A 27069-nucleotide genomic window follows, 5' to 3' on the forward strand; every position below is an offset into this window, starting at 1 on the left:
GTTGTATTTTGCTTTTTACTGATCTCTGGTATGAGGGATTGCTTAGTTAAGTTGGCTGGGTACCTGGTTTGCAATGTAGAGTGAGTGGAGTTCCCACACTGGCTGAGGTCACCGTGAAGGACCTTTGCCAGAGGCATGGTCACCTTCAGGTTAAACTAACACCAGGCATCTCTCATCTGTCCCTTGGATCTGCCTCTCTGGGAGATTTCTTGTAGCTGCTGCTGTGAAGACATTTGGAGAAATTATGTAGCAACTTGCCTCTTTCCCATTATAAATTTTGAATCTGTCTGGAATGAACCCACATTTGTCAAACTTTGCCAAACTTTTCCTTGTATCTATAGCAGTTAACATCCCATTCTTGATTGCATTCATATTCTACTTTCTCTTTATCGTTTTCTTGTCATCTTTGTAAATGTGAAATGCTCGCAATCTACAGGCTTATTACTATTGTTAGTAACTTTAAGCTGCCTTTTAGATCCGTTATAATCTTTAACTTGGTTTTCCCCATCATTAATTCACTTTTCCTGTTGGAAGTTTGTGCCTTCAAATTATATTTGTTGTAAACCAGGTAATAGTTCTTTAAATGTTAGTTCTTGCCTTTCTACTGTAAAATTTTAATATACTTTCTCAATCAACCAGAACCAATTTGCCCCTCATATTTTCATGCTTTCCTTTTCTTTATGAACCTAATCTTGGATTGAATGACATTTATAAGCTTCTCCTACATTATGGTTTACTGTTCTTGAAAGGTTCTTTTTGAACAAGATTATTAATTATTCCCTTTACTGCAAAACACTAAAGTAACCTGTTCTGTCATTTTGTTCCTCGACACCATCAACAAAAACCATTTTGTGCAGATTCTAGGCATTCATCCTCCACACCGTTAGTGCTCATTACCTTTACCGAGTCCACATGTAGATTGAAATCATCTGTGATTTCAATGTTACCTTTGTTACATACATCTCCAATTTCCTGAATTTTTTTACCGTGCTCCACATAACAAATCGGCCCAACATCGTGGGCCGAAGGGCCTGTACAGTGCTGTGTTCATTTCCGACGGTGTTTGGTGGCCTACAAATGAAACTACCAAAGTTTGCAAATAGTTCTACATCTCACTTTTCCCATCCAAATCCACTTTCACTAGAATACTTATCTTTTATTGACAGTAGTGCCTTGCCTCCTCTTTCCTTTTGCTAGTCCTTCCTAAATGTTGGATATCCTTAAATATTCAGGCCCCAACCTTGGTTACTCTTAAGCCACACCTCTGTAATAGCAACAAGATCATACCTGTACTCCCCCTCCCATTCTCTTGATGACATGTCCATCATGGGCCTCCTGCACTGCCACAATGATGCCACCCGAAGGTTGCAGGAACAGCAACTCATATTCCGCCTGGGAACCCTGCAGCCATATGGTATCAATGTGGACTTCACCAGTTTCAAAATCTCCCCTTCCCCCACTGCATCCCTAAACCAGCCCAGTTCATCCCCTCCCCCCACTGCACCACACAACCAGCCCAGCTCTTCCCCCCCACCCACTGCATCCCAAAACCAGTCCAACCTGTCTCTGCCTCCCTAACCGGTTCTTCCTCTCACCCATCCCTTCCTCCCACCCCAAGCCGCACCCCCAGCTACCTACTAACCTCATCCCACCTCCTTGACCTGTCCGTCTTCCCTGGACTGACCTATCCCCTCCCTACCTCCCCACCTACACCCTCTCCACCTATCTTCTTTACTCTCCATCTTCGGTCCGCCTCCCCCTCTCTCCCTATTTATTCCAGTTCCCTCCCCCCATCCCCCTCTCTGATGAAGGGTCTAGGCCCGAAACGTCAGCTTTTGTGCTCCTGAGATGCTGCTTGGCCTGCTGTGTTCATCCAGCCTCACATTTTATTATCTTGGAATCTCCAGCATCTGCAGTTCCCATTATCTCTCATACCTGTTTACTTATCTTTTCTATCAGCTAATCATTTTGTCGCAAATAGTGCATATATTCATGGTGCCTTTATTTCTGTATTCTTGAGTCTTCTGTCTGTAATGTTAGCTTTAGTTTCTACTGCCTTGCACTTTAATTTACTACTTTTTTTACGTCTATCAACTGTTTTCTTTCCCCCCTCTGAATTCCCTCTTCAGTTCCTTTTCCCTCTTAACAAACTAATTTGCTCCCTTCCCAAAACCTTTAGGAAATCTCCCTGTGAGGATATTTGTTCTGGTTGTGCTAATATGTAACCCATTCTTCTTGAACCAGGTCTCACCTGCCCGGAATCAGTCCCAATGCCCTAGATATCTATAATCCCTCAATCTTATTATCTCTGTTCTTAGTAATGCCACTTCTGGGAGTAATGCTGAGGTTGCTGTCTTAAATGTCCTACTTTATAATCTCTTTTTCCTAGCTCTGAGGAATGTTCACTTGAAACACAGTGTATGTTTAATTTCTTTCTGTCTGCAAATAACCTTGTGCATTAATATGAAACTTGAGTGTCTGCAAAGTGCCACATTCTGAGCCAGACTGGGCTTTCTTTGAATTGGTTATCAGTGCAGTTCTTGGCAATTTGGCATTACTTAGCAAATGTTGTTGCCCAGTTGCAGAGTCGCATCTAATGTTAGCTCTGTTTTGGTTGGGTACAGTCAGTAGCTTGCCTGTTACAAACAAGTGAAGGTGCGTGCTCTTTGATACAAACAATCTGCCAGTCTTTTGGATGTGCATACCTCCTAAATGATAGGGAGGCACACACCCCTCCAAATGGATTTATTTCTTCCCCTGCTGTTCAGAAGTAAGATTCTGAAGGAAAAAAAAATCTTTGCTCTCTTTGTTTTATCAGAGGAGATTAGGGAATGATTTTAAAAGAACCATTCCATTGTAGAGTCTAGAATAAGCAGACATCGAAATGAAATTTGGGAGACATCAGAAGAAATGTTTTTCTCAGAACAGTAGTGACACTGAAGAATGTATTGCCAGAGTTAAAGATGTCACTGTTTTTCAATATGCTTGATAGGTTTAGATGTTTAATTTCTGAGCAAAATTTTCAACAGTCTTAGAACAAATTGCTTGTGATCACGATTAGAAATGTCATTTGAACATTGGGTGTTTTAAGGAGCAAGTGACAAATTCTCTTCATTTCCCTCTCTCCTTTCTTGTTCATGTGCTCTTTCTTTCTTCCTTTCCAACTGCTACCAGTCTCCAGATTTTTCTTGATTCTGTCAACTATGCTGTCATCTCCCTTTTTTCCTTCACTGAAAACCTCCACTTGGTTTCCAAGTTTGCCTTCAGCACCAGTACCCCGTTGATCAAAGTCCAAAGAATGTTTCACGTGAAAACAGTGATTATTGTTGCAGCCTGTTGCTTCTAACTATTCAATCTTCCTTTAATATCTTTTCCCTATAGACCAGCGCATGCTGGTCCACACCTCTTCTGCTTATCTCTGAAATAGCTGGACACCTACATTGCTTTGCTTTGTGTTTTATCCTTTTCTGTCTGTAAGGTCTGTTCTGGTTTGCCTGAAGAATGTGTCCTGGCCCCATCTTTCCCATCTGCATGCAACCCCTTGGTGTGAGTTTAAAATATGTGTGATCTGATTCCATGTCTGTTGATAGTATAGTATAAGTGTAGTATACTCTCTAGTACCTTGTCAGGATTCCTCCATCAATCCGAGTATTATTGCTGCACACTTCAAATATATGTCCGACATTACACCTAGTATTAAAAACATTCTCCAACGCATCCTCAGCAAAACTCAAGGACACTGCTAGGCTGTTGCTGGACTTGTGCTTCTGGCTCAACGAACAGAGTCTCTGCTTTGCAGCACAGACTGCCAAAGCTTTGAAAATATCAAATGCAGAATCCTGTTAACAACACCATATTCTGGCTCTGCTGTCACCACCTTACATCTTGTTGATGTCTATTCCTCTTCACCTTCACTTTGAGACTGAATTTCACTGAATGTTTGTTTCAAACTGGCTTCTAATCTGAACAATCATTACCATAAGCAATTCAAAATACTCTGGCTTCTGGAAAGATCTGCACCATCGCCTAGCTTCCATTGCCGTCACCCTCCATGTGTTATTTATTCTTCTGTGCGATTTGAGCATCACTGTCAAGTCAACGTTTGTCGCCCATGTCAACTTGGCTTGCCAGACCATTTCAAAAGTCAGCTGCATTGCTGTGGCCCTGGGGTCACATGTAGACCAGAACACGCACGCGCACACACGCACACACACCACAAGGATGGCAGATTCGCTTCCCTAACGGTCGTTAGTGAACCGGATGGGAGTTCATGGTCATTGAAAACAGTTCTATGGAAACTATAATTGAGACCAGCTTTTAATTCTAGGTTTAATAATTGAATTTAAATTCTGCCATGTACTGTAGTGTGGATTTGAACCTATTTTGTCTGATCCTCTGGATTGCTGTTTCAGTGACGTGACCACTGCGCACCATTTCCCTACCGTTTTGCCTTGGCCAGTTGAAATTGAATTACCAGTCAGTATCTCTTTCTGTAGTGATGTAAGTTGTTGTATTCAGCAGTATGGTTTTTCTTTTCAATAACATTTAAGTTATGTACTGCTAAATGACACTTAAATCAAAATGTCAAACTTTGAGCCATATGATTTGACCACTTTAAAAATCATGAAATGAAGTTGCGCAATATTTGTCATATCATATGGAGATTACAGTCGATTGTTCCAAGGGATGAATTACTGTCTTTGAAATGTATGTGTAATCTGCGTTAATTTTCCACAGACTAACGAGAACATGGAACTCACTAATGCATTGCAGTCGGAACAGTATGTCAAGAAGGAGCTAGCTAAAAAAGTTGGATGTATGCATGAGGACGTAGCAGATTTGAAAGAAAAGGTACCAGTTCCTTTTAATGGGTGAATGTGAAATATTTTTGGACTGTGTGCGCATCTTGACTGAGTTGCAGTTTCTTTTGAGATGTCTTATAGCTTTAAATTGAGGGGTGAAAGATAATAGGACAGATGTCAGAGGTAGTTTCTTTACTCAGAGTAGTAAGGGAATGGAACGCTTTGCCTGCAACGGTTGTAGATTCGCCAACTTTAGGTACATTTAAGTCGTCATTGGATGAGCATATGGATGTACATGGAATAGTGTAGGTTAGATGGGCTTGAGATCGATATGACAGGTCGGCACAACATCGAGGGCAGAAGGCCCTGTACTGTGCTATTATGTTCTATGTCATTATGCCTAAGCTATGCATTACGGGGAGTTTGTGTTCAATATCACTGTTGGCATCAGTACAAGTTTTGCACACGTATATTGTACGTGTTTTCAAATATGCTCAGTTTGCATTGGCATCTTGGAGTAGTTTTGCCTTTGATTAGATGGAACTGAAGCATGTTCTTTATGGAAAGCTTGAATGCTTCCTGCAGAAGTAGTCCAACGTGCATATGCTCAACAGAACCACTGATTCCTCTGTCAATGTAGTGCTGAAATTTCAAGTCTAACAGATCAGTGAGGATGTTGGAAAATATTGAGATTATCAAATCTTCCTATAATGGACTATATACAGTTTTAATCTGTAAAGTTTCTGTATTATTAAAAAGGGAAATGATAGTGTCCTAGGGAGTTTTGCCAAGCAGAGAGATCTTGAAATGCAGGTTCGTAGTTCCTTGAAAGTGGAGTTGCGGTTGGACAGTAGCTACCAAGACATTTAGTATGCTTGCCTTTTATTGGTCAGTGCATTAAGTATAGGAGTTGGAATGCCATGTAATGGTTGTACAGATTATTGGTTAGGTCACTTTTGGAATACTGCGTTCAGTTCTGGTCTCCCCCTGTTAAAATGTTGCTGAACTTGTAAGTCTTTTCTGAACCCTTTCAAGATGTTGGGGGGGGTTTGAGTCACGCACAGATGCTGAATAGACTTGGGCTATTTCTCCCGGAGTGTTGGAGGCTGACGGGAGACCTTATAGAGGTTTATAAAATCATGAGGGGCATGGATAGGGTGAATAGCCAAGATCTTTTTCCCAGTTTGGGGTAGCCCAAAACTAGAAGGCATAGGTTTAAGGTGAGAGGGGAAAGATTTAAGGGACCCAAGGGGCAACTTTACCACATAGTGAGTGGTGTTTGTATGGAATAAGCTGCCAGAGGAAGTGTTGGAGGCTGGTACGATTACAATATTTAAAAGGCATCTTGGTGGGTATAAGAATAGGAAGGTTTAGAGGAATATGGGCTAAATTGGGCTAGATTTATTTAGGATGTCTGATCGGAGTTGAACCAAAGGATCTGTTTTTGTGCAACTGTTGTATGACTCTGACTCCAAATAAATGTTCTAGCAGGGATGGCTAGATGAGAGAAAGTCGTCATTTCCATCTGTCGGAAACATGCAAAGTGGTATGCAATATTAAAACACAGGAGTTATTGTTTCATTGGATGGTCTAACACCACTCGTGTTTTTTGCAGCTTGAGATAAAGTCGCAGGAAGCTCAGGCCATGCAGGGAGAGAGGAATGAGATCTGTACTCACCTACAACAGTACATTGCAGGTTACCAGCAGCTGGTGGCTGAGCGAGAACAGTTTCAGAAACAGATACAGCAGGCACAATTCATGAGCAGTTTGCAGCATGAGGACTTACAAGAGGGACTGCAAAATGAGTTGCAACTGAAGAATCACCAGGTGACAAAGGTGAGATTAAATAATCCCAGGGAAGATGGAGAACTGGTTGTGTTGTGTCGCCTGAAGTGATTCTCTGTAGACATGTAATCTTGATGTGTGCTGCTAACAACCCTCACCTGGATGTACATAACAGTACATGTGGTGAGCATGATTTTCTGTCTCTCAATTTGGTTGTATTGGTCCTATAATGTCAATTCTCCTGCATTCAGTACTTAATGCATTTTATCAGGGAATTGAAAAAAATAAATCATGACAAAACGAGCAAGTGCTTGAGGTTTAAAAGCAAGTAAGGAGAACGGGAATCAAGAATATACCAAGGCAGCAAAGAATAGTCCAATCACCCTGCTCCATTTCATAACTGATGCAACCAATTTAAACAAAACATTGCCACATTTATTGAATGACTTTGACTGTTTGAACAATGGAATTTGTTGTGCATCTCTGCCATTTTTAACTTGTAAGTTCGTAGATAGAAAGCACATAGAAGGTTGTGACTCAGTGAGTATATGTTATTACTTTCGATAACAATGTGTCTGCCTGCAGGAACAACTGGAACGGTTGAATGATGAAAACAAAGGTCTGAAGTCAATGATCAGCAGACTATCAGCAGATCTGAGCAAGATCAGTTCACAGCTTGGCGAAGGTGCGGGAACCAAACCTCCATTTTTAACCTCCTTTTTAAATGCTGTCTCATGAACTAGGTCTCCAGACCATTTTGAAATTCTAAGAGGTATACTCACCCAAGGCTTGGGGATTCTAGTCAAGTTGCACAGAATAGTTCAGTCCCACAGAATGATTTCTGTGCTGAAACTTCAAACTTCCAAGACTCGAACATTTATTGAGCAGCAGAGAACAGGTCAAGATAAACAAATAAGAAATTTTAGAGTGACTATTATTCCATGGTTTTATTTCACCAGATTATTTTGATTGTGTTCTTGTTCCTTTAAGTTTTAAAAACAATTTTTTTATTAGAAAGAGTGGCAACTATATGCGTTTTGTAATTCCTGGTCTGTGATAAGTTCCTGATGAGGTTGGTTAATATTAAACCTTATGTCAGCAGATGATGGTTTGGAAGGTCAGCTCGTTCCCATGCATGGAAATCAGAAGAGCCATGTTACAATGCCAGCAGAGCTGGAAGATCAAGAGGAGCTGGTAAGCTTGTCTTCAGGGTAATTCAACAACATCTTGATTGAGCATCAGCTGGAGTTAACTTGGAGTAAAAGATGCTGGTTCTCTCTCATTCCCATGCTGTTATGTTAAGTCAGCTGCACTGGGGACAAATGTTTAAACCGATCGAGGGAGGGCATGGAAGTAAAGTAACCTCATAGGATGTAGTTTTTTCATTTTAAAGGCTTCCTGGTGTCTGGCTTAAAGTAACATTGGCCGAGGGTTGTGGGATATGTGGGGTCAGACAGTAAGACATTGGAGAGGCTTAATACCAAAGGAGATTCCACTGAATAAATTGCAGCAGCCTGATCTAATCTCCCTAGTCTTTTACTGACAGGACTTTACCAATCAAACAGAATACATGGAAGAGCACAACAGATGGATCAGCACTTAAAAAGGAAATATTAGGGATATAACTTTTGATCAGAATGTGTTAGGTCTTAGTCGAAGATTTGTGCCTTACTAAATTGGTTGCACTAATCATCACCACCATTAGGTGGTGCACCGACAATGCAGTGTAGAAATGGGGCATTGCAGTGCTGCATTACAGCAAAGCAATGCAGCAGCAGCTGGCTGTCACAAAGATTAATTCTTAGCTTTAACTGTTACAGACACTAAAACTATTTTTTAAAAATGTGCCCATTTGAGTGGCATTGCTAACAAATCGCACAGTTGCACTTTGCACACGCACTTGTGGAATTCGAATTAACAATTTCAGTAACAATCCTTGAACATCTGATTTTTTTCCCCCCCAGGGCTGTCAGAACAAATTTGAATTTACAGCCCTACAATTTACTGCATGCCTGTTTGGTTCAAAATGATCCAAATGAGTGAAGTAATTGGAGCAGCCTAGCAACAAAATTGTTCCAAACAGTTGGTGGGCATAAAATTTAAGCAAATTAAAATGAATTGGAATTTTAGAAGTCATCTGTTTTAGAATCTTCAGTTTTCAGTGTTAGCAGGCGGTCAAAGTCGCTATGGGCAATTGCAAAACAGAAATGGAATTGTTTTGAGGCAGTTAAAATTCACACCATTCAGTTATATTTCCTCGACACTCCTTGCAATGTAAGGACTTAAGAATTGGAATAGAGTAGCCCCTCGTGTCTACTCTGCCATTCAGTATCATCTTGGCTGATTTCATCTTGGTCTCCGTAACCTTTTCAACCAATACTAATTGAAGATCTGCTTATCTCCTCCTCAAATTTACTCCGTGTTCTAGCATCCACCACACTCTGGGTGGTGAATTCGTCAGATTCACAAGCATTGAAGAAAAGTAATTTCACCTCATTTCCGGTTTAAATTAGCTGCCCCTTATCCTAAAACTGTGACTTCTCATTCCAGATTCCCTCATGTGGAGAAGCAGCCTTACCACGTCTACTTTGTTGAACCCCTTTAGCAGCTTGGTTGCCTCAATTAGATCTCTTCTCATTCATGTAAACTCCAGAAAGTATGGGCCTAAATTGCTCTGCCTATCTTCATAATACATATCTGAACTGGTCATTGCACGAGCATTAGTGCTGATGTCATTTGTGCATGCACCAATGCAGTCTGGCAGTAGAGGTTTTGTTGCATCTGATTGAAGTCACGTGGGCCATCTGAGCATGTGTGGACTCCACCGGGCTATCTCAGATGTTGGGAACAATACCCCAACAAATTGCCTCATGAAAAACTTGCTATCCTCCTTTTAGACTGTTTCTGATGGAGATGCAAATTATTGTTCTTTGTAAGATTTTGCCTAAAATACCAATACCAATACCAATTATAAATAGATTTAAGATTGAAAGTTTTTTCAGTAAAAGGAGGACTTGAAGATCCAGTGAGAAGGCTGGGTGCATGAGATTCATCTACGAAAAAGTACTGAAGCTTGTTAGACATATAGTCTTTTCTAATTCTGTTCCAAAGTTTCTGTATACATTACCCTGTGGCATTTTGTCAAACAAATTTGCTGTATGTGATTTGCAAACTCACTCTGTACTGACGTGGAGGAACCAGTGCTGGAATGCTCGTTTTGCACTGCTTAAGCACAAGTCCTAAAAGGTTGCTGCATTGTGTAGATTTAAGGCATCCACTAGCAAAAGCATTTCGAAGAAGAGCTGTGGGTTAGAGATGAGTAGTTTGAGATTGTGGTGTTGGTATTTTCTGATCCCAAGATAGCTGCTCCTGGTGCTGTACCCTGTGAAAATGGAATAAAACACCATCCTGAACAGAGAATATTCTCTGAAACCTACCTCAGTCATGGGGGCTGTCATCCTGAGGGGCAGTAGCCACCTGGATAAAGTGATGTCTAATGATTGTGAAACACAATGTTACACCCTTTTACAGTTTTGTATTGTGCCATTTAATTAAGGTGAGTTCTGCATCCTTTTGATTTTGTATAAAGCTGTTAGTGCAAGCTGGAAGAACAACACCCCACTTGCCGCTTGGGGACCCTGCAGCCCTCTGGACTCTATCTTTTTCAATAATGTTAGGGATTGAACTCACTGTGTCCTTGTCCATACCCCATGACACCAGGCCTTATCAGCCTGCTAACACACCCAACCTGATCCTATCCACCCTCCCAGCTAGTGCGATCCATTCCTTTTTTCTGTCCAACTGTTCTTCTGTCTGCACTGTATACCCACTTATTGTTTAGCCCTTACCCTTACTACCTCCCCCGACCCCCACATCAGTTCTGAGGAAGGGTCACTGGACCTAAAACGTTAACTCTGATTTCTCTTCACACATGCTACCAGACCAGCTGAGATTTTCCAGCATCATCTTGTTACTGAGTGATTGGATGTTTGTCATAATTGATGCAGTGTCCTTTATGTTCTTTGTTTGAAAGTTTATTCCTTCTGCTGTTCTGGTTTATTTACAGAATTTAACACTAAACCAAGATCAGCTAACTCCACAAAGCTTGGAAGCATACCAGCAGCACGAGATGCTCCTACCAGAGATGTCAGCTCTGCTGGACAGACAAGAAGAACTGAGAGGTACTGAAATTGTTCTCTTCTTCTTTGTCCTGTTATTTGAGAACCCACTGGATTGATTCTTTGAGAATGTGACTATCCTAAAATCATCATAGTCTGTTTATTCCATCCAGCAAATGGGGCAACCTAAAAATTGGATTGCAAAAGTGGAAAATTCAAAACTAAAATTATTGTCCAGAATGGTTTAGATAGCCATATGAATGCATTCAAGTTGTACAACAATACACTCATGGTGACAACACAATAAGTGTAACTATGTAATAACATGGGCTCGTAGTTGGAGCATCCACATTCAGCATTGGGTAGAGAAGGTGAAGCTGCTACCACTTCTGCACTGAACACAAATTAGGCTGCTGGAAGTGTTCTTCATCATCTATGTGAGCCACTGTATTTCAAAACTGTAGTCTAAATTTTTAAAATGCTAATTTACTAACCCCTCCCTTTTAAAATGATTAGTTGAATTAATTACTGAGATCTGATTGCAAATACTAATTTATATTTTGCAACTGTCACAATTAATAGTGGTTGGTCCCACAGTGATCTGAAGAGAGTTTGCCAACTTGTTACCTGTGTGATTGGTACTAATATTGTATTACTATCTAACTTCTTTCACAATAATTATTCACCTGTAACTTTGAGGTGCAATAATTTTGTCAGGCCCCTGCTCAATCCCATACGCACAGCTCACAAATGTTGTACACAAGGAATCGTCCTGTTACTAATAGTGGTAAACTATTATAATAACTTAAAGGTCTCTCAGCTTTAATGTAATAAAACGTCCAAAGATACTTCACAGGAACTTGGTAAAACAAAGTATTAATGGTTAAAAGTCTATTTGAAGATGATCGGCTTAAGGTGAATTGCCAGACTGAGGCCTGTAGGAACGAGACAACAGGTAAAGAGGTTCAAATCCTTTTGCAAGTTAAAGGAAGGAATTGGTAAAGTGTTTTGGAAAAGTAACCTGCAGGCTAACGTGGAGGAAGCAGAGGAGTGGGATTGTTTGGATCATTCTTTGAAAGAGCCATCGTAGACACGATTGGCAGAATGAGCTCTTTCAGTGTTGTAACATTCTACAGAGCACTCCATACTTTATTTTCAATCAGAATTGTGCCGTCAACGTTTCAACTGCGTGGCATTCTGCTCTGTATCCTTGCCCCTCTTGAATACGTTTATTGGCTAGTCAGATTGTGGTTTTCTGTAATTTTATAACCATTCATTGCTCCCGCATAAATCCGTTGTACCTTTTATTGTGTTATCTTTTGGCATCAGCATTTGAGTTGTGTACCCTTGTAAGATTTTTCTGAACTTATTTTCATCTGCACAGGAGATGCCGACACGGTACCAACAAATCTGTATGAAGCCTTAAAAACTACGATGGACAAGCTGCAGGTTAGTAAATTTAGATTTATTTTCCTTTTCATCCAAACTTTTGCAGGTCTACTCTGAAAAGGAATGTAGTGTAGTACACTTGTGCATCTTTAAAGACTCTTTGTAGTGAAGGGACAGGCTGTACTCTCCCTAATCCATCTAGCATCTGCAGTATGTCCCACCCAGCCTGCATTCACATAATTCAGAGGGTTCATTCGCTGCAAACTGACAAAGTAGCTGGAGCTATATTAGATAGTGAAGAGATCGTTGGAATTCCTTTTTTTTAAAAAAAGACTCTTCATGTTGCAAAACATATTTGGAAAAACTCCAATACTGACCCTACCACATGACCTCTCTCGGTGTAACAAATTCTCCAGTCCAGCATGGGCCTTGTCCCAAGGCTGTTGTATTACACAGATACAAGCTGGTAGTTTATTCTGATATCTCATCGTTCCCGCTTTAAATGGTCATGTTTGGTTGTTTGTTCGTTTTACTTTGGCTAATTATCTAAAACAGTTCTTCTATAATCCTATTATAATGAATTCATGAATATTTGAAAGGAATGCATGGTGGAAAATCAGCACTACAGTGTTGTAATCTCTGTCTCTCATAAGCACATTGCTCAGGTTTTACTCCCACTCAACAACACAGAACTAATGGGTTTAGTCTTGCCTATTGTTCAAGTATTGTACAAATACAAGTTTTTCTCTTTGGCGATCTGGCCCCTCAACATCACAAAAATAATGTGGTTTTAAAGTAGTGGAATCTGTATGTGTGTATAAATTAGTTACTGCATTTCCTATAACAATGAAGGCAGCTAATCAAATAGCAGGACATCTTGATGTTGCAAATGGCATTTCTAATCAGCCTGCTCAGATTATTGCACAACCCTTTGGAGCAAGTGGAATTTGAATCTGAACCTCCTGACCTGGAGGTAGGGACACTACCACTGCACTACAAGAACCCAAGGTACTATATGAACTTGCATTCTTTTCATATGACAAGTTAGGCAAGGTTTCATGCAATAGATCTTTTATGTATTTGGTTGTACTGTACTCAGCTGACCTTTTTACTTGTTTTCTGTATTCCTGGAGTTAGAAAATTGCCTTTGGCACTCATGGTGGTAAGCTTCCTGACCCCTATATGATTCATTGTTCAGGCTAGCGAATACTTATTGTTGGAGTCTGGCAGCTATTTGGTCTCAACAGCGTAACCTGGTCAGCCATAACTAAACGCAACAACTTGACAGAGATTCTGGTCCCATGTCGTGCTCAATGGAGCAAGCTAGTCGACGGCATTTGGAGAGTGGTGTTTAGTACCGTTGGGTATTATTTGTTAGAGAGAGAGACAAAGAACTCGGATTGACTTTCAGGGAGTTCCTGAAATGCTGAGCAGGCTGTGTTTTGTCTTGTGCTGTTTATATTCCATGTCCCAGTTTGAATCTGATTCAAAGGTGGTTCCTTTGGTCTCTGCAGTCGGGAGTATCCAACTGTGATGTTGTTTGCCAGGATACCTGAGGATACCTTTGGCATTCAATATCAGTTTACATGAATGCATACAACAGTAACTTGTATTTACATTGTACCTTTAACATAATGAAACATTCCAAAGTGATTGATAGCTGTATCACAGAACAAAATATGGCTCTCAGCCACGTGGGGAGATACTTTCCCAGAGATATACAGATAGGCTGGTTATGAAGATGTTTAGTGTGCTTGCCCTCATTGCTCAGTCCTTTTTGAATATAGGAGTTGGGAAGTCATGTTGAGGTATTACAGGATGTTTGTAAGGCCTCATCTGGAATACTGTGTCTAGTTCTAGTTGTCCAGTTATAGGAAAGATATTATCAAGCTGGAGAGGGTTCAGAAGAGACTTGCTAGGACCAGGATTTGCCAGGTACAGAAGGTTTGAGTTATAAGAAGAGGCTGGATAGACTAGACTATTTTCACCAGGAGATTGAGGGGGTGACCTTCGTTTATAAAATGAGCGTTATAGATAGGGTTAATGGTGGGTGTCTTTCTTGTAGGATGGGAGATTTCAAGCCCAGGGGGCACATTAAGGTGAGAGGAGAAAGATTTAAAAAGACATGAGGCAATTTTTTTTAAACACAGTGGTTCACGTATGGAATGAGCGTCCTGAGGAAGTGGTGGGTAGTGAGTACAATTACAACATGTAAAAATTATGTGGACAGGTACATGAATTCGAACAGTTTGGAGAGTTTTGGCCAGCAGTGGGCTGGTGGGGCTGGTTTAGTTTGAGATTGTGTTCAGAATGGGCAAGTTGAACTGAAGGGTCTGTTTCCATGCAGAATGACTCTGACCAAAAGCTTGATTTTAAGTAGGTCGGTTTTATGTCTTTGAGGAAGGATGAACAAGACGGAGAGTTAAAGAGTTCCAGAATTAGAGACCCAGGCTTGGGAATGTTCATAGAAGTCAAAGCTGCAGAGCACTGTTTTTGGTATTGGGGTTGGAGGCGATTGCAAAAACGCAAAGGGGCAAAGCCACAGGTACATTTGGAAATAAGGATGAGAATTTGACAATTGCACTGTTGCATATCTGTGAGCCAGTGAAGGTCATTAAGAACAAGGTTGAGGAGGAAATAGTGCTCACTCTACTATAAGACTGACAGTAGAGTTTGGGTTGTCTCCAGTTTATGCTGCGTAGATTGTGGGAGAACAGCCAGGGTGCAGTTCAGTCACGACTGGAAGTAATGAAGGTGCAAGTGAGAGTTTCAGTAGCAGAAGAGCTGAGGCTGGGACAAAGTTGTGATGTTAGAGGTGGGAATTTGTGGTTTTTGGGTTGGTCTGAATTTGAGGTTAGAAACTACCTCGGTCAAATGTGATACCAAGGTTGTGAACAGACTGTCAAAAATGTCCAAGATATTTCACAGAAGTATTATCAGACAAAGTGCTACAGCGAGCCATGTGGATATATTAGGCCGGTGATCTAAAACTTGGTGAAAGACTTCAGCTCAAAGAACTAACATGTAGAGAATTTACAGCACAGAAGTTGGTCATTAGTCCAAACTTCTGTATCCTGACATTGCTGCTTCCTCTGTACTCCAAACAGGTTTATATGTTGCAGGAAGGGACAGGTAAATAGGCAGTGAGCTTTAGAGAGGGACCTTAGTGTTTAAAGAGCTGAAAACGTAGCTGCCGGTGGAGGAATGAAAGACACCAGCTGTGTTCAGAGGCTGGAACCAGAGGAGAACAGAAGAATATAATAGAAGTGCAGAAGGGAGTGCAGCCATCTTTGAGTATTCTAGGCCTTGGTTTTCAGAGATGGATTGGAACTAATCCATGGTAGGAATTGAACAAAATTTTAAAAGCCAACATCTATAAAATAGAGATTATTGATGTTTTGGCCTCTTTGATTTTGCCAGATCACATTTAATGCCACTTCATTTTCTGTCAAAAAGGTTCAATTAGCAAACCTGTTAGAGGAGAAAGTTGATCTTAAGAAGAAATTGGAGCAACTGGAGCATTACTGTACCCAGCTGTCTGGTGAGACAGATACAATAGGTATGTGACCCTATTAGAAAGAGAACTTTTTGTATCGTTCCTGACAAGTTGCATTTTCTGGCCCCAAACGCTGAGATTGTTAAAGTTACAGATGTTTAATGAGAAATTCTGTTCACTTGTTAAACTTTTTTGTTTATCAATTTTGAAATAAAAAGTTTGTGCTCATTTTGGAGCACCCACCTCTGCCTGCACACCATCTCTCTTCTGGAAGAGCTAGAACAGCAATTGTTCTGCTGCAACTGAACTGAAATTCTAGACTTGTCTTCTCCCTCCCCCCTCCTCTTCTCTTCTCTTCTCTCTCTACCCACTCTCTCCCCCCCCCCCCCCCCCCCCCCAACCCATTGCTAAATCCAGCAAGGGGAGATGATGGCCGAGTGGCATTATTGCTAGACTAGTCATCCAGAGACCCAGGTCATGAACTTGGGTCCTCGAACAAATCCCATTTTGGCAGATGGTGGAATTTGAATTCAGTTAAAGTCTGGAATTAAGAGTCCAATCATGACCATGAATCCATTGTTGGAAAAACCTGTCTGGTTCACTAATGTCCTTCCTTGATCTGGCCCAAATGTGACTCCAGACCCACAGCAATAAGGTTGACTCTCAACTGCTCTCTGGGCAATTAGGGATGCTGGCCCAGCCAGCAATGCCCTCATCTCATGAAAAAGAAAAAACACTGACTACATCACTGAGCGATGTACTGTTTAAAGTGTTTCTAAATTTGCATTGTAAAGCCTGCCGCACCTTATCCTTAAATTTTACATAAGAATGCAAATGGTGCTGGTCCTTGGAGGACAACCAAGTTCCTTTTGTCAAAGTGTATCAACCAGTTAAAATCTCCAATATTTAGCTCCAGAGAGGCCTTTTGGTTTTCAGTGCCCTGGTTATTTTTCACCCGAATACTGTCTGATAGCTGGTCATAGCCACAGAGTGTTGAAATGGATTGCGAGTTATAAATCCAGCAGGTTTGCTATTTTAGAAAGAATGGTCAGCGTCTCTTTTGGCTCATCTTGTAGAGGGGTGATTTTGCAAGTGCTTAGCAACAACATTTAAATGTGGGGCAAATTGCTGGGCAATGGGTCATGGTAGTGGTGTCATAATGGAAGGCCCTAAAATCTTAGCGCAGTGCTGGAGAAACTCATCAGGTTGGGCAGCATCTGTGGAGAGAGAGAAACAGTTATCTGCGAATCCACTCTGAATCTTGCAACACAATTTGCCCTCTTAGGGTTTGTTGACATTTTTGGACAAAATCCATGGCTTAGATTTTTGTCCACACAATGTTATCATTTTGACACCATGAAATGATACAGGACAGAAAGAGGATTGGGTCTGTAGTTCCTGTGTCTTCCCTTTAAAGAGCAAACCATTCAGATTTAGTGACTTATCACCTCCACAGTCCTTAAGTTTTCAAAAAAAAAATCTGATCACCCTTTCATACAGCATAGAACATTACAGTGCAGAACTGTGTGGGAGATCTTGCTGTCAACTGCTGCACTTAGAACATAGAACACGACAGCGCAGTACAGGCCTTCATCCCTCGATGTTGCGCCGACCTGTGAAACCGAACTGAAGCCCACCTAACCTACACTATTCCGTTATTATCCATATGTTTATCCAATGACCATTTAAATGCCCTAACTTGGAGTCTGCTACTGTTGCAGGCAGGGCATTCCACGCCCTTACTATTCTCTGACTAAAGAACCTACCTCTGACATCTGCCCTATATCTATCACCCCTCAATTTAAAGCTATGTCCCCTCATGCTAGCCATCTCCATCCGAGGAAAAATGCTCTCAACTGTCCACCCTATCTAATCCTCTGATAGTCTTGTATGTCTCCTTTCCATGCCCTTTTGTTTGCACAGCTTTTCCTGCTCTGAAAAGGATTGCAATTGTAATGTAATTTGACTCTTAACTCCTCTTTCCTGTAAACAGGGTAATTTCTATTTCTCACTTTTTTTTTTGTTCGTAGGTGAATACATTGCACTTTACCAAAAGCAGAGAGCTATACTCAAACACAGGCACATGGTGAAAGAGGAGTACATCTGCAAGCTGGCACAGGATAAGGAGAAGTTGAGGGTGAGTTTGGTCCCTTCAATGCTGAAAAAGTGCTGCACTCTCTTGGAAAGTCCTTCGTGCTGCTTTAGAATCCGTAGTGGGGAGGGCATGATCACAAGGCAAAAAAAGCCAAAGAATTGCGGATGCTGCAAAAACAAACATTTCTGGAAAAAAAACTCAACAGGTCCGGCAGCATCCATAGAGAGAAGGCAAAGTTAATATTTCCAGATCCAGTGACTTTTCTTCAGGACTGCTTCAGCCCTGACCCACCAGGCCTGCTGAGGTTTTCTGGCAACTTCTGTCCTTGTATCATAAAACAAGGACTTGCTGGACCCAGTATTGTGAGGGTTCTGAATTTGTATGAGTGGGCACCTGCTCATTGTCAAAAGTAGCTTCAGCAATTTGATCAGATTAATTCGGCTCACTCCCAGTTGTCCTTAATAACTAAGGTGGTGTCTTTATACTCATTATAAAACAGGGTAGTTCCAAGTTGATGTATTTGACTTGTTGTTGTACTCCTTGTGGTCAGTTTTAAAAATGGATATTGATCAAGGTGCTGTCTGTTTGATTGCTACATGTTTGGTCAGCCAAACGTTAACAGAATCACAGCAGTGTTATGGTGCATAAGGGGGACATTTCAGCCTGTTGTTCATGCACAGACTCATTAAAAGAGCAAGGTTAATGGCAATCTCCTGCTTTTACTCCATGTTGTTGGATTCGATTCTTATTCAAATAATCATCCAATGCTGTCTTGAATACCTCGAGTCGAGCTTGCCGCCTCCATGTTTTCAGGCATTGCGTTGCATACTCTAACTACACGCGGTGTGGGGGAAAAACCCTTTCCTCGTGCCACCAAAACATGGAAGTATAAATATTTTTAGAATCGACCCGAAAGGTTAGTTCCAACATAACTCTCACAGTATGCCATGCCCCACCCCACCCACCCACACCCCCAAAAAAAAGCGCATGGATGCAGACTGGTTAGCTGGCGACAGGATTTATGCTCCGATTCAATGGGCAAGGTGCGCACAGCTGTGAGAGCTCTCAGTGCCTTCAATTGTTGTCAGCTGTGGCCGAGACTTGGTGCTGAATGTTTTAAGAGCCACAGGTTTAAGATCACTACAGTTATTTGTGCACCACCTAACTTGAACCTTCGGAGCATTTAATGGATTGTGTTTCAGTAATTCCTTTAAAATCAACTGACTGGGGGCAGTCAAGGGGAAAGTTGGAGACTTTTGAGAAATGTACGGGCACAAATAACCAGAACTACAACGTAATTGTATTATAGCTTTTTGTACTTTATGAATCTGAGCTTGGTTAAGTAGTATCTCAGGCAGCTTTTCTGGTGTGTCCTGCCCACTTTGTTCATTCAGACAGTGGCTCACAAAAGCCTCCAGTTGTTCAGGTGGCTGTTCCGCTTTGGGTGCGGTGCAGGTAAATTCAAAGCAGTGAGATAAGGTTAGGGTGCTGTGATAGTTTTCTGTGCAGAACTTTCACAGTTAAGTCATAAGTGGTAGTGAAGGTAAATGTCATGGAACTCAGATTTAACATTGAATACTGAGTTTTAACTGTCTAGCAAACAATGAATTGATATTATACCTGTTCAATTGAATGGTTAAATATAAAGGAAATAAACTCTAGGCTCTGGATGATATAGTTGAGCTGTTTTCCTTGCAACACTGCATTTATTATCTGAGATAACAAGAACTGCAGATGCTGTAGTCTGAGATAACAAAGTATGGAGGAACACAGCAAGTCAGGCAGCATCGGAGGAGTAGCAAAGTTGATGTTTGGGGTCAGGAGCCTTCAGAAAATGTCAGCTTTCCTGTTCCTCTGCTGCCTGGTGCTGCTGTGTTCCTTCAGTTCCACATTTTGTTATATCTGCTTTTATTATCTGTCTGAATTTTCAAAAAGAAAGCAGAAAAGAGAGTCTAGTAGCTTCATAATGTTTTAATGTTGAGCTGTTATTATCTTTGCAGAAAAAGTTAGGAGAATTGCAGGAGCTTTCATTGGAATTGGCAGCTGAGAGAAAGAAATGGTATGATAGATATGTTCGTTTCATCAAACAGTCTAAGATCCCATTAACACCTGAAATGCGACAGGATGTGCTGGAAGAAGATCTGGTATCAAGCATTGAAGGTTTGTATCGATTTAACAAAAGTTCTCTGGAGCAAGTTTTCTGTGCCCTTTTTTGTTTTCTCTCTCCTTTTGTCTTCATTGGCCAAACAGTCTACCTTGGGCAGTGCTTTCTTTTACATTTGTCAGTTTGGCTTTTTTGATAGCAACTTTGTGCCGGTATCAGTGGATTCAAGCTACACACCAGCGCTAATGTGCTTCATCTGAGCAGCACTGTGGCAGTGCCTTTTCAGTTTCATCTGCTCTGCTGCCTGTAGCAGATACTTGGGTGAATGCTGAAAATCCCCCACTGTGTTCTTCCTGGACCTGCAGTGAATTTCCTGGTCTACTGATGTCCTCAACTAGCCCCACAGCACCTGAACACAACTGTCTTGGGCAAGCTGATGAAAGGAATTGGGCTGCAGTCAGCCATGATTCATTCATATGGTGCCTCTGACATAAAATGCTCTCAGTGCTTCCAACACCTGAGATAGAGGGCAGATGGCCAAAAACTGTACTCAGACATTAGATCAACTTAAGTTCAAGTTAAAGGAGCAGTGAGAAGTGTAGTAATTAACATGAATTGCAGACTTCCATGCCCATTATTTTAAAGGCACAGCCACTAATGGGCCATCAGTTAATATAGCGTTTGCACTTGAGGCTTGAGCTGGTCAAGTGCAGAGATCTCAAAGCGTCCTAGAGCTGGAGCATTTTAGGCGTATGGAAGGGTGAAAGCTTGGAGGTATCAGCCACTGCACCAAATACATCGCAAGGTCTGTTTCTAAAGTCTTAGGAAGAACATTTACAAAAAAAGTTGATAGTATGACAACATTGGAGCAGGAAAATTGCCATGTGTTTTAGTAAAAACATTCAAAACCTTGAAAATAAATACTTTATAGTGAGGTTTTGGAGTTTCCCCACACTGCTTGGCTCCACTACTTTGGATTTCTTGAACCAATCTTGTGCTTCCATCAGTTTTGTCTAGGAGAATGAAGGTTTATTTATGCTTCTAACACTTCAATGCAGAATCAGCACTGCTGCATTCAGAGGTTCACTGCTCATTTGCCCCAAACACTGGGCTGAGCACTGTGAAAACATCCATTTGATAAATTCTTCCCAGTTATAGTTCCACATTTGAAAGATGCACATCCTATGAAAGCAGCTCATTATCACTTCCTTGAGGATGACTTGAAGTGGGAAATATATGCTGACTTAGCCAGTGACACCCAAATGTCATGAACAAGTTGGGGAAAATAAACTTGGCCTTCCTCATTGCCATTAGCCATTTTGGTTTGGTGAGAAACAAAAATGTGATGCTTCCAGTTTGCACGTTCTGAGCTGGAGGGATAGAAGGCACATGGGTAACGTGTTCCTTGGTCAGTTCCGGTTTTATTTTTCCACCCAGTAGGGGATGCTCAGTCTCTTGGTTAGGGTTGACTTATGGGAAAATGCAAAATGCACAGTTTTGAGCAAAGCTGTCTTTTCTCAATAGTGAGAGGAGGGAAAATGTGGTCGCAATCTAAACTCATTCACATGCACTGTTATGGTCTTTTAGAAGTCTGAGGGATAAAGGAGTGTATTTTTCTCCACAATGTAACATTTTGATTCAGATTCACTTGCCAAATGACGGATTTTTCTCAAATGGAGTATTTCAAACCATTGTTTCTCAACTGGGTTTGAGCTCCAGGCTGAGCCAAAACCCTTCAACAGTGGCCTGAAATTCAGCAGTGTTCTACGTTTTTTTTTTCTTCCTCCCCAGATCTAGAAGACATACCCTTGGCAGATGATACTGAGTCCTCAAGCTCTTCACCCGATTCCCGCTCTTCTAGCAGAGGTTTTGTTACCAAATCAGGCTTACCCTCTGAAGACTACACTACAAAAAAGATCATAGAACTTACCGAAGAAATCCAAAATCCACAGGCCCTACCGAACTCAACCCTGACCTTTATCAACTGCGTTCCCCTCTTCTACAGACTTGCCGAAAATGGGGTAATGAAGATTGAGGTCGTCTAGTGATCTGATCCAGTCAAGCACAGGAAATGCGATATTTCTTTGGGGGGTAGGAGAACATTGTAAAAAGTTGTTTAGCTAAGGCTTTGAAAGGCTAATTGAGTCAATGTGCAACATTTGGTACACCACAGGGGACTTTTGAGATCAGAGAAGCCATGGTTGTACCAAGTACCAGTATTAATCTAGCATGACCTCTAATGATGCCTCGTCAAAACGATTACCATAATTCTAAATAGTTCCTTTAACAGCTGCTTTGAAACTGTTTACAAACATAATCATTTATATTACGGATTTTTAAAATCCTACTCTGGCAAATTCATCTCCTCCTTCCCAAAGATATGGGTTATAATGATTTTCAAATGATGATAATAGGATTATCCTGATTAGTAACCATTTGACTTGACTGCTTTTGTAGATTACTCAAAGCTGTATGGCAACTTAGTACATTGCAGCTCCAATCAGAATTGTGAAAATAAATTACACTTGAAGTAACACTTCCCACCATTTTATATATCATGTGTTAAAAACAAAACTGTTTATTTAAGCAATTTTTTAAAAAAAAAGTTTGAGTTTTGAAATTGTAGAACTCCCTGAAAATGGCTTTGTTTTTAAAGGCAGAGCCATTACAACCATGTAAACCAAAGAAACTGGCTTGACCCTGAGGTCCTGTTAACTTTTGATGTTCTTCTCCCAGGCCTTTGTGAAGAATAAGACATTTGGGCAAGGTCCAGAGGGCTGTCAGTACGTTTTGAAGTATCACCTCAGCAAGTGTTGGTGCCTTCAAGGAAGGTGTCCTGCAATTTCCTCTTACTCCTGTTTTCAGTAATAAAGAAAGGGAAGCTGCAGCACACTGCACATGGAGTCTGAGACTGGGGGATAGGTTTTGCAGTCCAAAACCTTAGAATTACAGTGATTTGATAATTACAGCACAAAGAGGCCATTCAATAGGATCAGCTTTACTTGTCACTCCCTCTCATTCTATAGCCCTTTTAAGATATGGCGCCTTGAGGCCATACTCGATGTTTCTTAAAATGGAGTGATGATTTATGACTGTACCACTGTTTTTAAGCAGTGATTTTTCTGGACTCCTGCAGTCTTCAGGTGAAAGAATTTCTTTTGGCACCCCTCTGATCCTCCCATCCATTAATTTAAAAAAATTTAATTCCGTGGCACCTGCCTATTGTTCTTCTTACAGCGACAGGTGAAAAACGAACTATTTACTTGGGGACCTCAATTTTATACACCTCAGTTAAAACTTTTCTTCCTCTGTTCAAAAGGAAGCAAGCCCGATCTATCCAATCTTTTCTCGAACTAAAAGTCTCTGTTCCTGTCAGCGTCTTTGTGTGTCTCTTCTGTATCTCTGTAATTTTGAACACTTTCAGTAACTTGCTCTTCTGTTGGTCCAAGGTGAAGTTCTTCAACCATTGATCCACGTAATTAAATCTATTCCCTAATCCTTTATGTTCTTTCATATTCTTCCCAAAGCATGCTGCAAGGAATTGGATACACAACTTGTGTCGAGGCTGTACCAGTCTATTAGTTAAGATCCTTTGTATGCTGCTCTCCTTAGTTAATTTAAACTTCTCAAAGTGCCTATTACATTTTTCCCTGATTATTGTTTCAAAAACCTTACTCACCACTGAAACTTATGATCAGTCATTTTTAACATGTCCTAGACCCTTTCTTGACCAAGAGTTAACATGTTGCCACTTCATAATCTTCTGTCACTACCTGTAGTGGAAATCGGGCTGTGAGATTATCTCCAGCCCCATGCATAAATATGTCAGTTTCTCTCTATATGGGAAGATTGTGAAGGTATATCTTTACCTATAAATGGGCAGAATGTGAAGGTGGGCCATGGCTACCTTTTGTGGTCAGGTTGAAGTGTGCTATGGTTACCTGTGAATGGGGCAAAGTAATGTGAAGGTGTCAAATTTACTTGAACCTGGACAGATTGCAAAGATGTTGAGTTTACCTTCTTATGGTCCGATTGTGAAGATGTGCCATGGTGACTTGGTGCATTTAAGGTGTGAAGTTTGCTTGTACCTGGACGGATTGTGAAGCTATTGAGCTCACCTGTAAATGGTTAGAATGTGAAAGTGTTATGTCTGTATGTGGACAGATTGTAAAGGTGCCATGTTACCTGGACATGGTCAAAAGTGAAAATGTTACGTTTACCTGTAATGGTCAGAATGTAAAGCTGTTATGGTTAGATGAATGTAGACAGTTTGAGAGAGTGTGAAGCTGACCTGTAGATGGTCAGAATGTAAGTGTGCCTGTACTCTTCTTGACATAGAAGTAAATATGTCACATCCTCAAATCTTACCATCTGTAAGAAAACATGGTGCATCTGTTAATTGTACATGAATTGTGTATCAGTGTATATAAGTGGTGCCACTAACTGGATGTTCATGTACTCACATGGATGTGGACTGAAACTGGCTTGTGGATTAGGTGGTGTGTGTGTGTGTGTAAAATATATAACTTTGTAAATAAATTATTTTAAAAGTAAAAATCACAAAGATTGACTCCATCCTTCAGTTCGTCTGCCTTTCAAATGAGAGTCTGCTCATGAATAGAACACTGATGTGCCATGTTTTCAACACCTGTACCCAGTGTGGATTGTCAGAGCCTTCACTATTATAATCTGTCAGTGATCTTAGATCGATTTTTATATCAGGCAGGTGACTTAGTCATTTTCCATCATGCTAAATATCTCTATTTCACCCTTCAACGTTTATCCCATCAAATACTTCAGCCTTCTCCTTTTACCTACAAGATTACAAGCCTATTTTGAACGTTTTATGAAAACAGAAGGAAAGCATCCTTTAAAAACCATGCTGATATCTCACTCCTCAACATACAAGTTAACTCCCCGGTATGAATTAGGACATCTGTTTCCTTAGTTTCCATCTTTCTCTTCACGTAGTTATAAACACTTTGGGGTTTTCCTTGCTTTTATTTGCCAGCATGTCCCTATTTCCCCCTCTTTGCTTTCCTAATATTCTTTTTACAGGTCAGATTGTGTGAACAAGTTTCATGTTTCCTGTGTATTGGTGGATTGTGGAGATAATGATGAGCCCTTCCACTATTTCCACCAATGCTTCCCTTTTGCAATCTGGGGTGCAAGCCGTCCGATATAAAACATATCCAGCCTTGGCAATAGCCAGCCTTTCCAGTAAATTACACCTGTCAATTTTCATCCCAATAGCCTTTTCGTCTACTGCTATTGACGTTTTGTCAGTATCCTCTTTATATCAGTGTTGAAGGGTATTGTGCACGTATCATATCCCCTCACTTCTGTGTGTTGACTGAAACATTATTTCAGTCAATATTTCAGCAATTTAAAATTCCCTATTATTGCCATTTTATGGTTTTCTCATATGTCTGTGGTTTCCCTGCAATCCTCTTTCATGAATTAGAGGCCTGTAGAATACTGTCACTAATGTGATCATATCCTTTCTGCTTCTGATTGCTACCATATTCTGTCTGTCTCCACCCTGGACATTCTGTCCCTCCATCATTTCATTTGGTACTGAGCAGCTGATAGTTATTTGGGTTCGACCTGAAAATGATCTGGCCTTTATTTTAAAAGTCATGATTTCTGCATGCTGTTTCGCTGATCTTGAAGTAACATGCTTTCCCCAGTTTGTAAAATGTGACCTGATGACAGATATCAGTTGGTCCCTTGAAACGACTGTGATTCAATTGTGTCTGAATATTTTAGGAATTTAGAGCATTTAACAAACCCCTTCAATAAGCTTTCCCTTAGTCACAATTCCAAATGTTGGCATATTGATTGCATTTTGACTGATTTTGTTTTGCTTTTCCAATCTTTTAAACTTTCTGCAGAGTATAACAGTCAGAATAATTGCGGTATTATTTTAATTGTTACACTGCAGAGGTGGGAGCAAGCCCTCTTTCCCCTCGCCAGGTTTTGTGGAGGTGGGGGTGACTTCCTTCTAACTTAAGTGATATGATACCTACAGAGGAAACATGGTGTTTCATGTGATTGTATTGTGGAATGCAGTTCTGTTCTGAGTTGCCATACTGTGTAAATAGAGAAAAAAGTAAAGACAAACCGATGTACAGCCTTGCAATGCAAGGTGCAAACAATTCTGTATATGGCGTATCGTGTAAGAGTTTGTAAATTCATTAGAGAAGAGGTAGGCAGCATTTTGAGCTGTTCCTCATAGTGTATATCATAACTTTAATCTAATTCAAAGGAACTGGGGGCGATGATTTTAGTATATTGTGGTATTTATTTGGGAGTGAAAATCCATTTTATGAAATAATGTGAAACACAGGAAAAGGGTCTATTATAATACTGATGTGATCCTGGTAGCCTTTCTTGTTAAATAAACTGATTTAATAAATTGCACTAATCTCTTAGCCTTGTTCTAATTTTGTGCTTTGGTTTAAAATGTTTGAAATTAATGTTTTTAAAAACTTGAAATTAACTGCTTATCTTTTACATTGCTGGAGTTGTCACCTGAAAAGTAATCCCTTGGCACATGTGGAAGAGACTGCTTGCCATGAGGCACTGAGAAAAAGGTAAAATTGAAAAGATGAACTTGTGGTAAAACTTTAGTAAGAATTAATTTGCAAGCTATGATTGACTCAACTGGCTCAAACAGCTGTGGGAAGAACATGATTCATTTGTGAAGACTTCCAATCGATGGGAAGAGCTAAACTGAAATAGATTTGATTACATCCTGACTTGGGACTATATTGCTGCTCCTTCACTGCCACTAGGTCAAAATCCTGGAACTCCCCCCTCTAGCAGTCATTGTCGAATCCCTATGGTGTGGAAACAGGCCCCTCGGCCCAACAAGTCCACAGTGACCCTCAGAGCATCCCACCCATACCCATCTCTCTAATATACACATCCCTGAACACTATGGGGCAATTTAGCATGGCCAATCCACCTAAACTGCACATCTTTGAACTGCGGAAAGAAACCGGGGAGAATATGTGGAGTTCACACAGACAGTCACCCCAGGGTGGAATTGAACCTGGGTTCCTGGTGCTGTGAGGCAGCAGTGCTAACCGCTGAGCCACCGCCCATAAGTGTTATGGAAGTTCCAATACCCCAGGAATGCACTGGATCAAGGCAGCTCACCACCACCTCCTCCAGGACAGTGAAGGATAGGCAATAAATGTTGGCCTAACCAGTGATGCCCATATTCCATGAGAGGTTTTTTAAATATGCCTGGCACAAAGTGATGCCAATAGTT

At 40.8% G+C, this 27069-nt stretch overlaps 1 protein-coding gene across 5 annotated transcripts in view; it reads left to right on the forward strand.

Annotated features, from left to right (window-relative positions):
- The window catches only part of golga2 (golgin A2), a 79182-nt gene extending 52988 nt beyond the window's left edge, over positions 1-26194 (forward strand). For all 5 annotated transcript variants that reach the window (XM_048558952.2, XM_048558954.2, XM_048558953.2 and 2 more), the window contains 10 exons: positions 4738-4851; positions 6418-6639; positions 7174-7273; positions 7691-7782; positions 10655-10769; positions 12091-12155; positions 15552-15654; positions 17622-17728; positions 19687-19846; positions 21582-26194. In XM_048558952.2, coding sequence (XP_048414909.2) covers positions 4738-4851; positions 6418-6639; positions 7174-7273; positions 7691-7782; positions 10655-10769; positions 12091-12155; positions 15552-15654; positions 17622-17728; positions 19687-19846; positions 21582-21835 — 1332 coding nt within the window. In that variant the 3' untranslated portion in view covers positions 21836-26194. The remainder of the gene's footprint in view (positions 1-4737; positions 4852-6417; positions 6640-7173; positions 7274-7690; positions 7783-10654; positions 10770-12090; positions 12156-15551; positions 15655-17621; positions 17729-19686; positions 19847-21581) is intronic.
- The last annotated feature ends 875 nt before the right edge of the window (positions 26195-27069 follow it).

The sequence above is a fragment of the Stegostoma tigrinum genome, chromosome 29 (genome assembly GCF_030684315.1).
Source record: "Stegostoma tigrinum isolate sSteTig4 chromosome 29, sSteTig4.hap1, whole genome shotgun sequence".
Classification (NCBI taxonomy): Eukaryota; Metazoa; Chordata; class Chondrichthyes; order Orectolobiformes; family Stegostomatidae; genus Stegostoma; species Stegostoma tigrinum.